This window comes from Triticum dicoccoides, chromosome 7A (genome assembly GCF_002162155.2).
Source record: "Triticum dicoccoides isolate Atlit2015 ecotype Zavitan chromosome 7A, WEW_v2.0, whole genome shotgun sequence".
In the NCBI taxonomy this organism is placed as follows: Eukaryota; Viridiplantae; Streptophyta; class Magnoliopsida; order Poales; family Poaceae; genus Triticum; species Triticum dicoccoides.
In genome coordinates, this window is record NC_041392.1 from 138,671,293 (window position 1) to 138,685,247 (window position 13,955).

Here is a 13,955-nt window from a genome sequence, read left to right on the forward strand (position 1 = left end):
CTAAAAATTGTCAGTTAAATCTTTGATCAAAATTTAGCATAAATTACATAGGAACTGTAATAAACTAGGACCGAGGTAGTGTCATATAATATCTTCCCGTGTTGCTTAAAGTATTTCCACCGAGCAAGCAACTGCAAGTCTTTCGCCGTTAACATCTGCCGATACTACCGAGATACATCTTCTAATATATCGGAGACGGTGTTTAATCTGCTGATATTGCACTTGTCTCAATAGTCAACAACTCACCACATCCTTACACCATACTACGTCCACACAAGCTTCAAAGACACGAAAAGAGATATATCAGCGTTCAACTGGAACAGGAACCATGGAAAAGGGGGAGAAAAGAGAGAAAGAGATCGCGTCTAGGATTCGGTTCTTCACAAAACGGTGAGGATGCCTTTTGCTTGTGAACTGAGATAGTGGCAGAAAACATGGAAGCCCCCAATGGAGGAAAGAACGCATCAGGTATGCACATAAACTAGTCCGATCTAATCTGAAAGCCCACCACACCGGGATCTTTGAAGACCAACGTATACACACCGACTGACCCCGGCCCCTGTTTATTCATTCAACGGCAATGAAAATCTGAATCTTTCAACGCTATGTACGCCACCAATATCACAAAAAATAAGAAAACGAAAGCAAAGTCGGCAACAGATTTCAACAGAAATTCTTCCCTTTCAAAAAAAAATCCATATTCTTCAGCGGTGCGTGCTCCGTGCGCGCGCATGAGCTGCTGCTTCTTCCACGAAGATCACATGGCGCCATGGCGGGTACTCCTCTACGTACGTCGACAGTGACGAGCCCGCGGCATCTCATTTTCAAATCCTCGTCGCGCATTGATTCCTGATGAGACCCGCTAATTAATGCGGTATGTGCCGCGCGTTGACGTTTGGTGGTGCTCCGATGCGACCATCGACCGAGAGTGGACGGCGGCGCACCGAGACCGACGATCGAATCCCGCCGCGCGCGCGTTCAGGCTCGCCGGACGATCGCCTTCTCCTCCTCCGGCTCCTCCTCGCTGTCGCCGTCCACCCTGCCGCCGAGGCAGTCGAACCGCACACTCCCCTTGTTGGTGGCCGAGCCCACGACGGGCCCGTCCGGCGCCTTCTCACGAACGGTTCTTGGCAGCGGCGGCGCCGTCGGGGTCGTAGGGGCGGGCGCTCCCACCGGCTCCGCGTCCGGCGCCCTCCTCGAGGCCGCCCAGAACGGCACCCTGGAGGAGAACGTCCTGGCGATGAACGACGGCCAGCGGTCGGACCGGCCGATCCGCGCGCTCCGCGCGCCGGCGTCCCGCGCCACCGTGCGGCGCAGGCTCTCCTCGCCCGCGGCCACCATGTCCCTGCGCACGTGCTCCGGGAGGCGCAGCGTGAACCGCTCCAGGTCGCCGTCAAACCGGGCGGAGAGGGAGTGGCCCGTCGAGTGCGCGCGCGAGAACGGCCGCCCCGACCGCGACCGCACGGCCCGGCGCAGGCTGCCGATCCGCTCCAGCTCCGCCGCCTCTCTCATCCTCTCCTCCTGCGCCTCGCCGTCGCCCTCGCGGTCCATGTCGATGGCCACCTCCGGCGCCCGCTGCTCCTCCGCACCGGCGCCGTTCTCTTCAGCCGCGGCCGGGGCCGGCTCCTCGGGGGCGAGGCTGCAGCGGCAGACGGGGCAGGTGACGTGGCCGGCGAGCCACTCCCCGATGCAGTCCGGGTGGAACGCATGGCTGCACTTGGGGAGGAGCCGGAGCTGGTCCCCGTCCTCGAACTCGCTGAGGCAGACGGCGCACTCGAGCACGGCCGCGTCGTCGCCGCCCTTGTCCCGGAGCGCCCTCGCCTCGGCGTAGGTCATGGCGGGGAACGAGGCGACCACCTCGGGGTCGAGCCCGCGCGGGCGGGCCTGCTGCTGCTGCTCCTGCTGCTCCTGCTGGCGCGACAGCACGAGGAACGCGGCGGCCGGGATGGTGGGGGAGTTGCCGCGGCCGCACTGGCGGATGTAGATGGAGAAGAAGCCGATGAAGAAGAAGGTGGCGATGAGCGCGACGAGGAGCACCACCATGGGCGCGCTGAAGCTGGGCGGCTTCCTCGCGCCGTACACGACCCCTCTCCCGCCACCGTGGTCGCTCTTCCTGTCCCACGCGTCGTCGTCGTCCGCCTGCGCGACCGCGCCGGCCGCGAGGACGAGCGCCGCCAGCAGCAGCGCATGGCGGCCAGGCGTCGGCGTCCGCGTCCGCGTCGGCATCGTCGGCGCGTTTCTCGGTGCCGCGGGCGCGCGCGGGGGGTATAAAAACGAACTGGCGAGGGAAGAAAGCAAGGCGATGGAGCGAGGCGTGCGTGGCTAGTTTACTATACTTTGCGACCGGAACGCGTCTCGTTGTGGCGGCGTCTGCGTCTGGTGGGGGTGTGACGGCCGGCGTCGGGATTTGTTGGGTTTGGGGCGCCGGGACGGTGGTTTCTTGCCACGCCCCGCGACCATCCAGGTGTCGTCGTGCGTGCCGGTGCATGGGTTGGACTTTGGAGTCTGCGTCTGTGGCGCTGGACAGAGCGCACACGCACGGCACCAGATAGGTCGACGAGGAGAACGTACGTAGTACGTACGGCCGGTGGTGCAAAACTGGAAAGCAAGCGACGTGGCCGTGGCTCATGGGCGAACACACCAGGTTCCAGTCTCGACGTGCGACTGTCAGATTCAGATTTCAGATCAAATCTACGGCGATTCACCTCACCGATCAGATCCTCTGTCGTCCGGATCGTTGCATACGCAAGCAAGGGCGGCTACCATTTGCAGCGTGCCGAGACCGCAGCGAGACCAGCGGACTGGCTGGCCAATGGGACCTGGTCTGGTCGTCTGCCACACGGGCCAGTCGGCAGCTCAGTTCACCGCCCGCCCGGCCGCCTCCGACGAAAATGGCTTTTGTTCTTCATCAGAAACAGAAAAAACACTCGAAGTCAAAACTCCACACTTGGACCAGCTCAGTCTCCTTTTCCCCCGAAAATAAAGAAAAATCCACACTTGGACCCGGACGCACGGTGTGGTGCCGTTGAGCTCGAATCACGACTGTTGTCTCGTTCCACACCTGTCCCCGTACTGGAAAAAAATTGGGTACAAGGCGTGCTGCCTTCTCTGAGGACAACTTGCCAGGGACTAGAGCATATGCTACTAGTCCTTTTTTTTTGCGGGGATATGCTACTAGTCCTGATCGAACTCCTGATAGCACATTTTGTACCCTGTTGAATTGGAGTGAAACTTGACACAGCTAAAAAGTGTGCGGGTGTTTATTACTTTTAAAAAGAAGAAGCAATGGTGTTTCAAAGGGTGTGGCTAGGTCTCAGTCGACTGAGATTTAATCAAGTCTTAGACAAGTGACATAACATGCAAAAAAGAAAAAGAAAAAACTCATAATAAATTTTTACACTATCTCTATGTAAGATGCACAGATATAGCATCGATTGAGACTTAACCAAGTCTCAGTCGGCTGAGACTTAGCAAAACTGGTTTTCAAATCTCTCTATCCGAAAATATAGGGTTCAATACATATTTTTTTTACATTCATCGTCAATAAAACAGATTATTTTTCAAACTATGCAAGACGACTGCATGGATTTCTGTAATTAAGATTGAGATCAAGGAGAAAAGTACAGTCAACCAAACGACCCCAAGTCTAGCTTAGAGCATCTCCAGCCGGGGGGGTGGGGGGGAGGGGGGGCTCGAAAAATCGCAACTTGGGAACGACCCGGCGCTAAAATCGGCTTGGGGCCGATCGAGTTCCCAGCCGTCGGCCCCAGGGTCGCCCCTAGAAGGCGTTTAAAAAAAATCAAAAGAGATTCGCCTACAATTCAGCAAATGGGCATAAACTTCGGCGACTTAAACCATTTTTTACACAACGAACTTAAAATTTACTTAAAAAAACAACCGCCACGACTACAAGAAGAACTCGCTGAACTGGGCAAAGTCGCCGCCGCCGCCGTCGTCGTCCTTCTCCTCCTTCACGCGGCGCCTCTCTTAGACCCTTGCCCGAAGTTGCCCTGGCGGACCGGTGGCGGCGGCGCGTCGTCGTCGCTGTCGTAGAGAACGACGACGCCTCCCTCGTCGCGGCCACGATGCCGAGCGGCGATCTCTTCTAGGGCACGGCGCTGGCGCTCCAGCTCCAGTCGCGCCCACTTCATGGCCGGGGGGGCTGGGGCGGCAGGGTACGTGAACGGCGGCTCATTGTCGCCCTCGTGGTGCTCGAGGATGGCATGGAGCGTGTGACCGGGGGCGCCCCACCACAGGCGGCGGCCGTCGCTGTTCTTCGTTCCCCGCACCACCGATGCGTTGTTGGTGGAGGCCAGCCGCTCCACCTGTCGGCGCTCGAAGTAGGCCGTCCACGCCTGGTGGTTGCCGGCGGCATACTTCAGGCGGGCCCGCTGCTTGTAACAGCATGGTTTTGGTCCCTTCTTTTTTTTTGATTTTCTGAGGTTTTTGCCTGAGTTTTCTTTCTTCATGGCTGTGTGGTCTGGAAAGAAGAAGATGACCTCTTCTTTCTTTTCGGAGTGGCTTGTCATCCTCATATCCATCCCAAGACCTTTCCATTTTCACCTTGGACCAAATCCCAATATTCTTTTTATTGGGAATATTCCTTTTCCATTAAAGGAATCACTCAATTTGCCCCTAGGTTGTGAAGCAACCTATACTTTCCATCACTCCCAAAATTCCCAAATAATTCTCATAAATTGTTTGTGTGATATCTTCCTCAAATATGGCAAAACATTCCATTGTCCATGTTTCCCATCATGCTGAACTAATTATTTTCCTATTTTGTCCTGAATGGCAGATTGTGAAGTAAATGCCATTTATCTTTGCCCAATTGACCCCAAACTTCTTGGACACCTTTTCATGTCCAAATAATTGCCCCATGACAAATGCAACTTAATTTGCCTAGTAAATATTCCTGAGCAATTTTTTAAAGTTCCTGTCTGAGGGAATTAATTTTGAAGGAAGTACAAGCTAGGCATATTCAAATGAGTTGAAATTTTGCAAGGTCCTTCATATCATCATATTATAGCCCTCCACCAAAGTTGAGCTCATGTCATGCCTCCATGTGAGCTCATCTTCAATTCTTTGTCTCTGCCCAAATTTTTAGTTAGTGAAGCAAGTATATTTTATATTGCTTCATTTAAGCTGAAAATTTTCCAGCCATTTCTCCTATCCATATAAACACTCTCCACCAAAATTTGGCTCAATCCATTATATCATTCGCCCTGTGTAATTTTTCCAAGTTTCTGTCTAGAGCAAAGCTATATGAAGCAAGTGCTATTTTGGTTCATCCAAATGGCATGAAACTTTTTGGACATCTTCATATCTTCAAATCATTGGGCCATGTCCAATTTCAGCTCAACTTGCCACTACAAATGAGTGCATCATCCAAATTACCTAATCTGGCCAGTATGGCACTTTCTACACCAATTACCCTCTAAACCTATCCTCTTAGTCTGATTTTTGGAATAAGCATCACCTTAGTGATTAATCACGTTGTGACAAATCTCAGAGTCTAACCCCTCTCATGTGAACCACGTACGGCAACAAACACCTTGCTGTTGCAATCTTTTGGAGCTAGGTGCAAATCTCTTCTTTGCCCTGGGCCGTGTTGTTGCTTCCTTTGGACTAAGGGCACCAGGACTTTCTGCTAGACACCAATTTGGGCGCCAGTGAGCATTGAATGCCCAGGATCACGCGGTGACCACTGTCCTGGCATGCCATGGCTGCGAGCTGGGTAGCGTTTTGCTCGGGCCCTTCCTCCTCTCGTCCCCTTCGTGCGCGTGACCGTGTCCAACGTCTTCATCTCATCGTCGCAGTTCCCCTGGACCCCTCCCCCCTCCGCCCGTTTCCTCACCGACGCTCGCCGCCGAACACCCACGGGAGCACAGTGCGCCGACCGTCGTATTCCTCCTCGTCCCTTCCTCCTTGTGCTCTCTTGGCTCCCTCTGACCCGTGAGCTCGTTCCTGTTCCTCCCCGGCGCCTACCTCCGAGCTCATGCGCGTGCACACGCGTCCGCGACGCTGGCCACGTGTCCGCGACAACGAAAGCGCGGCACACCCATCCCCTGCCTATATAAGGCCACCCCGAGACCCCCTGAGCTCACCACCCTCCCCTCCTCTCTCCTATAGATCTCCCCGACTGCTCACCCGAGCTCGAGGAGCTCCTCTGCCTCGCCATCGCCACCATGGACGCCGCTTCTGGCCGCTTGAATCCGAGCGAGCCCGAGCCCCTCCCTCAATTCCCCCACCACTAGTAGTCTACCCAGACCCCGACGCACCTTCCCAACCCCGCAGTTCGGCGCCGGAGTACTCGTGGCCGCGTGCCCCCAAGATGGGCCGACGCCGTTGCTCTCTGCCTCCGTGGTGCGCCGCCGTTCCGCTCCTCCTCGGCGCTCATTCTGCGTCAGGATGGATGTGTTGTGTCCTCCCGATCGCGTAGGTGGTCTGAGCGCCACGAACGGTGGCCGGAGCCGCCCGAACGGCCACCGACGTCGTCCCTGGCCTCTGTCCCACGCGGGCGAGCGCGCGAGGGAGACGAAGACATCGGTGTTGACTCCTCTCCCCTGGCCAGGCAGGCCCCACTCCCCACGCGACCCCACCTAGCAGCCACCCGCGTTGACCCGCCCTCGCCACGTTAGATAGGTGGAAACGGATTTCTGGTATTACGTCTTCCACTTCTGAAAGCGTACTCTGCTCTTAGTACTGTTGAAATACACTTTCTTTATAAGAAGGCGTATTTTCATTTAACTACGGCTGGGAGTACGTTTTCTCTGCTCTGAAGGCGTGTTCCTCTAAATGCGCTTTCTGTTTTCAGCCGCCAGGGGCCTGTTTATAGGACTATTTTTATAGATTGGTCCCTGGACTTCGTCGGGCTATAACTTTTTGCTCAAGACTCCGATTGAGGTGAAACCAAAGCCCACGTCTTCATCTCATCGAGCCCGTTACGTTCCCATTTTCACTATGGTTTGACATACTGGAAATGACCATTTTGCCCTTGCTCCTAATCAGCCCCCTCCGAGAGAGAACCCTTTCCGGTGATTCTTTCCGCGGCTTCACCACACATCTTCCCGGAGCCTTCTTCATCCCCAGGCAAGCCACAACACCCACTTGCATGATGGCCATGCGGTAGCCATGGTTTTCAACTTGAATATTTAATAAATTTCTGATTGCTTTGATACGGTTATCGTTATTTCGGTGATGATTATGGATTTGTGTTCACTTTCATGATATGTTTTTATGCACCTGGTTATCATGTACTAGTTGCTAGCATTTCTACCGTATGTCATGTTGGTATAAGTACATGTTGGTAATGGCCTTCGGTGCATGATTATCGTCGGTTCCGAGTACCGTTGTTATGCATGCTCTGTTGCATTTAGTTGGTTAAATGCTTGCATGGTAGTATTATCGTTATGTTATTGCCATGGTATTTATTTCTGATGCTAGTGGTCATGCTATGCTTATGGTAGAGTTATGCTTGTGTTATTCATGTTTGTTCATGCTCATTCGGACATATGATTTATGGTTGGAGATGATGTCCGCTGCTCATGTTGGTATCATGCATTGTAGTTGCATCATGTTATTTTCATATGACCCAGCTAATTAATATGCAAGTTAAACCGCACTGTAATCAAACTTGAACATCTGTTAGCTGAGTCATAGTGCCATCGTATCGAGCTGACCAGTGCAGCCACACTTGCCTTTATGGGAGGGTCCTAACTGGGTCTATTGTCATGCCTCTCGTCGGTGCCTCTAACGAGGGAAGGTTATGCACGGGCGTTACCTTGGCCGGGTAGGACGGCATAAGCCTTGTGTGCCCATGTTTGGTTCTGAGCTCATGTCCCCGTTTGGGACCGTTTTGCCATGATGGTGGTTGTTGATGCCTTTGGTAGGCACGGGGCCACCCATGACTTAGCTCAGAGGTAGTTAGTCGGAGTGGCCGGGAGAGTGTCATGGCAGTAGGATGGTTTTGTCGGAACGTCGTCACCCGAATGGGAGTGCGAGGCCATGGGTTCCGTGGTGTGGGTACAATGTGCTAACCTCTACAGAGTGTGTGTTAAATCTATCGATAGCCGCGCCCGCGGATATGGGCCCAGTTCGTAGTCGGTCACACTATGGGTCAACAGTAATAATAATAATGATGTGCTTAATAACAACCCCGGTTCGATGATGAAAGAAGTTGTTTGATCTTTATGTGATCGTGAGAGGATCATCGTGGTATCGAGGATACCGAGTTGTGGATATTTGTGGTGTTATGCGAGAATCACGGGTAAAGGTCAAGCTCCTTATGGTCATGTATTGATTACTACGGTATTGTTTATACCAAGCTTGATTTGATCTTGAGATGATCGTGTGATGTCCGAGGATGGTAAGTGATGCATGTGATGGTTACGAGGTAACCCAGAGCAGAGTAAGTTGATGCATGATAGTGTCATCATGTTGCATTTTAGTATCATCATGTTTATATGTTAATGACATGCTTATATTGTGCTATTGGTATCATGTTGTTCATGCCATGTTGTTTAGATGATATCATGTTAATCCTTGTTAACATGTAATTGCCATGCTGTTGTTTGTCTTGAATGCTTCTGGTTATTGTGAGCTTGCAAGTACATTCACTGTACTGACCTGGCGTGTCATGCCAGCTTGCAGGTCAAGCCGGATTTGATTGCTTGTTTGCCGTGGATTCTTTGTTTGCGAGCTAGGATAAGTGTTCCAGCCAGACTCCCCGCGGAGTGGAGTTCACCACTATCTTCGTTGTTCCGCTGCCAGAGTTATTCCGCTGCTTCGAGTTGTTCTGCTGCCTGCATAGAGCAACAGTGGCAAGCGTAGTGTCGTCGTGCCGATGTAACCCCTTGTACCCAGTATAGATTGTAATAAAGAGCTGAGTTGTTCTATGCTAAGCAGTGCCGTATTCCAGAAGACTTCTCCTTGATCTCTGGGCTGGAATACGAGGCATTCTAGTTTCTTTGAGCCGGGGTGCCATAGGCTTGGTATCAGAGCAGGTCTGGCTGTAGGACGCCCTAGCCCGCGCGAACGTTAGAATGCGGTAGTATATAGCCCAGTTGGTCTGTTGCACTTGATTGCTGCATTTTTTTTGTTGCATATCATGCATATAGATTATTATCTAGTCGCTAATAGTTGATCTGGTGAGTGTAGGTGGTATCGGTTTCGATCCACTACCTGCACCCTTCCTCTTTGCATACCCGCTCTTCGGTGTTTGGTGTCATCTCTGTCCCAGCGGAGTGATGCCCTGGTACCAACTGTTCCAGACACTATTCGCAGGAGTTATGCTCAGGTATCACGCGGTATCTTTCCATCACCCACCCATATCATTTCGATGATAAACTTGCCTCTATATTGAATCGTGCTCTTCATCTCGTCCCTTTGGCACCCTTACTGATCTTTGTTATCAGAAAAGGGCAGTGCCAGTAAGCATTGCTTTCCCTCCGCTATCCTACCCTGTCATTCCATTCTTTGGACGTGTATGATCCCCTTTCGTACGCTTGGTGATGATGTGGTCGTGACCTTTGTGTCTCGCTACATGATCACCAAGTCCGTCCTCGCCTCTGTATCCATCTCGGTGCAACTGGAGTTCAGCCAACGCTCGGTGTAGCCTTGGTTACACCAATTCCTTCCACACATGGATTTCATTTTCGTGCACACCGCCGCATCATATTAGATCGTAATACCGGAGTTTCCGCGAGATTTGTATGCTTAGGTGTGCATGCAATTATTGTTGTGAGTAGTAGTAATATGTGATGTTGCTTGATTATATTATTAATATGGGAGATTTACATTTTTCCCCCTAACTTTGTCCCGACCTCATCTTTACCCCTAAATAAAAACAGTGCTCAACTTTACCCCTCTTCCGTTAAGTGTGTTTATAGAAATACCCTTCCGTACATTTTCTGTCCAGTCAAAGGCCTTTGACCGTTAAGTGCGCGTGTAGAAAAATCTAACGGTCAAAGGCCTTTGACTGGACGGAAAATGTACGGAAGGGCATTTCTATAAGCGCACCTAATGGAAGAGGGGCAAAGTTGAGCACTGTTTTTATTTAGGGGTAAAGATGAGTTCGGGACAAAGTTAGGGGGAAAAATGGAATTGGCCCTATTAATATTAGTTTTATGCTTTGTGCGCTTTTGTTTTCGTCGTTTCTTTTGCTTCTTTCTTTGGGCCTTCGGTGTTACAAATTTTTCCCCTTATTAAAGTTGTTCGCCAACTGACACCGGACCCGAGGAATCAATAAGGAATTCAAATATTTGGAAACTCAGCTAAACAGAATGGAATAATCAGCAGACTGCAGTGAAATTGGGAATGTATCGTCTGAATGCCAAAGAAATCCTGGATGGACCGTTAGTATGAAGTTTGCATTAATGTGCACTCCTCACAATAGTACGGATAATCAAGTCTCCCTCAGTGTGCACTCATCATAGCAGAAATGATCAAATCTGCAAGGAGATAAATTGTGTGCAAGATCGATAGTATATCATCAGTCAAAGGTATGGTTCAGATGCAAGGTTTGATTCTTCTTTGAGGATGATTATGAAACATGATATACCTGGAAGAAAGCAAGAATGGGCCATGTATTCAATACTCAGAAAGGAGGATAGTCCAGCAAACCCTGTTTCATGCAAGTAACCAACAACAGAAATATCAAGATGAGATATATATGTGGTAATCGGTCCGCCTATCATAATGAGAAGCTTCTGGTGTAAGCAACCCAGTCTTCCCTCGCAAGCTACCAGAAAAGCTTCCAGTGCAAGATTCCTCCATCTTCCTTAGTACGATATATGGATGACTTCCCGTGCAAGATAGTACATTGTGAATTGACAGTAGATGGCAGTGCAAGAATCAGATCCGCAGCAGTTGGTCAGAAGCACGAATCAGTCAGAACACAAGTCTGCCTCGCGAATCAGATTCTCAGATATATGTGAAGGAAGCCAGATATTCACCATAGTGTGACAAAGGATTATGAAGATTGACGACAACAGTGAGCTCTGTACAAGTACCCGTGAACCTGGAATATGATCCTGATGAACCCTTGTCGACTTTTCTCTGGTAACGGCACCACGCCTGGGTTCTGAGCTATTTTTGGCCGACCGAGGTGGATGCCGACTTTATATTTCTCTATTCAACAGCTGTCACTAGTTCTGAGCTGTTTTCCGACTGACTCGTACAAGTGTTGAGTTTCTTTTTGTGACAGTGGCCCTTTGCTTTGAGCTGCTTTTCGGTCATCTTAGGGAACTTCCACGTTCTTCTTATCAACACGGTCTCATGCTTTGAGCTGATTTTCGGCCGTCTGGAGCCGTGGTTGAGTTACTTCAGTAATGTCCCAGATCTGATTTGTAAAGACCGTTCTGGTGGCTACTGATTTATTTGCCGATTTCTTGCAAAGGGTTAAGATGATCATTTTCCTACAGTCAGAACTTGAGAGGTGCTAAACCTGCTGGTTAAACAATATTACCATGTTAGAAGATGCGGATAAGAGTACTGTAAGTGCATCTAGTTCCCCTTAGTGATTTTGGTGTATTGAAGACTTATAGGTTAAGGGACTAATGTGTTTCTGAGTGTACACAGGTCTATAAGTCAATGAGGAGTTTGATATTTACAGAGAAAGTCGACCCCTAAAAATGAGGTTCTTCGACTAAAGACTTTGGATTTCTGAAGAATTTCTGAAGACTTTGTAAGTGAAGAAATTGGTGCAATCCTGAAGACTTGGTATTCATTCGAGGAACATGAAGCATGAAGACTTTCGTTTTCGTAGTTTCATTTTCTCTTTCTTGAGTCATAGGAAACATCGTACTGTTAAAGGGGGTCGAGGAAATACTAAGGAAAAATTTCCATGTGATGCTTAACTCAAAATCCTACACCTACCAATCCCTTCGAGTGAAGCCATTGGAAATCTCATACAGTTCAGTCATATTCTTTAGTGACAGAGACGAAGTTCTTCTGGTCTCTGAGGAATTTGTTCTGACTGAGGAGTTAGGAATTCGCCAGTGCGGATTGCCTACACAGTGAGGAACATGATAGCCCTGATGAATTTAATACTCAAATTTCCGACCGTTGCTGTGCTATGCGCCAGCTGTCCCAAAATATCTACCCACATAACGGTCATATCATTGAAGGGCATTTATGTCTTATCATGTCGGGCTGCTCCCTAGGCTATAAATAGCCACCCCCTACAACCACTAGCTGGTTAGCTGCTCCGAGAGAAACTGACACTTGTCATTTGAGAGCATCCCATCCTTCGAGGACTTTGAGCGAAATACATCAAGTGAGGAAAACCCAAACCCAAACACCTACAAACCCCAAGTGATTGAGCATCACTGAAGAGATTGATCCTGCGTGGATACGACACTTGTTACCTTTGAAGACGGTGCTTCTTCTAGACGGTTAGGCGTCAAGGTCTAGAGCATCCAAGAGGAATTGTGGATCGCCGAGTGCCAAGTTTGTGAAGGTTCGGAAGTCACCTGAAGACTTGCCACGAGTGACTGGGCGAGGTCTGCGTGACCTTAGCTCAAGGAGAATACGGTGAGGACTGTGTATCCGGAACTGTGTGTCCTCAGGTTTAAATACCTAGCCGCTCCAACCAGACGTACAAATGAGACATTAGTTGGAACTGGTCTACCAAATCATTGTCTTCACCAAGCTCACTGGTTCTATTTCCTCAACTCTTTCATTTCCTCATAACTGTGTTGAGTGCTTGTTCGTATCTGTGTTTGAAGACTTTGACTGAAGACTTTCTCAATTTCCTCAGTTCAATTTCTTCAGTCTGTTTGTCTTCATCATGTGTTATCCTGTGTTTACATTTTCTGTACTCTGTGCTTGTCTTCATTTCATCATGATGACTATGCTTGTGTTCTGTTATGTTTACTTTTGAGTACTTATTCCGCTGCTAATAGTTCTTCGCTAAGGAATTTTCTCACCTGCAAATTCCTTAGTGAGGAATTCATAAAAATCGCCTATTCACCCCCTCTAGTCGATATAACGCACTTTCAATTGGTATCAGAGTAAGGTACTCCCTTGTTCTGTGTGTTTTTGGTTTAACCGCCTAGAGTTTTAGTTATGTCGACCACAGGAATGAAGACTGTGTCATGCCCCATCTTTGACGGTCACGACTATCCCAAGTGGAAAGCCATGATGAAGAAGCGCCTCATGGCGATGAACAGCGAGCTGTGGACCGCCACTGAGATTGGTCTGACCGATCTGTGCAAGATGGCGGAAGCTGATGACATTCGCAAGTACACTCTTCTCAACCTCACGATGAAGGATGTCATCTGCTCCCGTCTTTCTCAAAATCAGTTCAGGAATATCATGCATCTCGATCATGCAAAGCTTATCTGGGACCGTCTCTCTGAGGTCTATGAAGGTCATTGAACCTGTCATGATCCTTGGATTGAGGACTTCAAGGAATCTCTCAAAGCGATGACATTCGAATTAGAATCATCATCTTCTGCATCATGCCTTATGGAAAAAGATGCTAAGGTAACTGAATGCTATCTATCTGAATCCAGTGATGAAGAATCTTGTGATGAATTTGGACCCAGCTATGTCAAACTTGCTTCCCTTGCCACTAACAACAAAGAGCTTTGGAAAAAGTTCAATACATGCTAAATAGGAGCGATGATATGTTGGGAGAAGAAATGGATCAGTCAAAAGCTTTGGCTGAAAGTCTTCAGAGACTTCATACTAAGTATGACACCCTTCAAGATCATGATAACACTCTCTTATCTGATCATGAGAAGCTTTCATATGAGTTTCTTCAAAGAAAGCAAGATCTTGAAAAGCTAAGAGTGAGTTATGAAGATCTTCAGAAGGAGCGTGATTCATTACTTGCTCAACAAATCAGCGCTTCTCAGGAAGAATTTGTTCCTCCATGCTTGAAGTGCATTGAATGTGAATCTGCTAATTCTTCACCTGAATGTTCAAATGCTGCTAATGTTTCAAATTCT

At 49.5% G+C, this 13,955-nt stretch overlaps 1 protein-coding gene across 1 annotated transcript; it reads right to left on the reverse strand.

The window, feature by feature from the left end:
- Positions 1 to 536: 536 nt before the first annotated feature.
- Positions 537 to 2,386, reverse strand: LOC119327526 (RING-H2 finger protein ATL32-like). Its single transcript, XM_037600626.1, has one exon. The coding sequence runs from the start codon at positions 2,224 to 2,226 to the stop codon at positions 979 to 981; it is 1,248 nt and encodes a 415-aa protein (XP_037456523.1). The 5' UTR covers positions 2,227 to 2,386; the 3' UTR covers positions 537 to 978.
- Between the last annotated feature and the right edge of the window lie 11,569 nt (positions 2,387 to 13,955).

Bases quoted from the DNA above. Each gene is read 5' to 3' on its own strand.
- LOC119327526 (XM_037600626.1), bottom strand. From the start codon at position 2,226: ATGCCGACGCGGACGCGGACGCCGACGCCTGGCCGCCATGCGCTGCTG.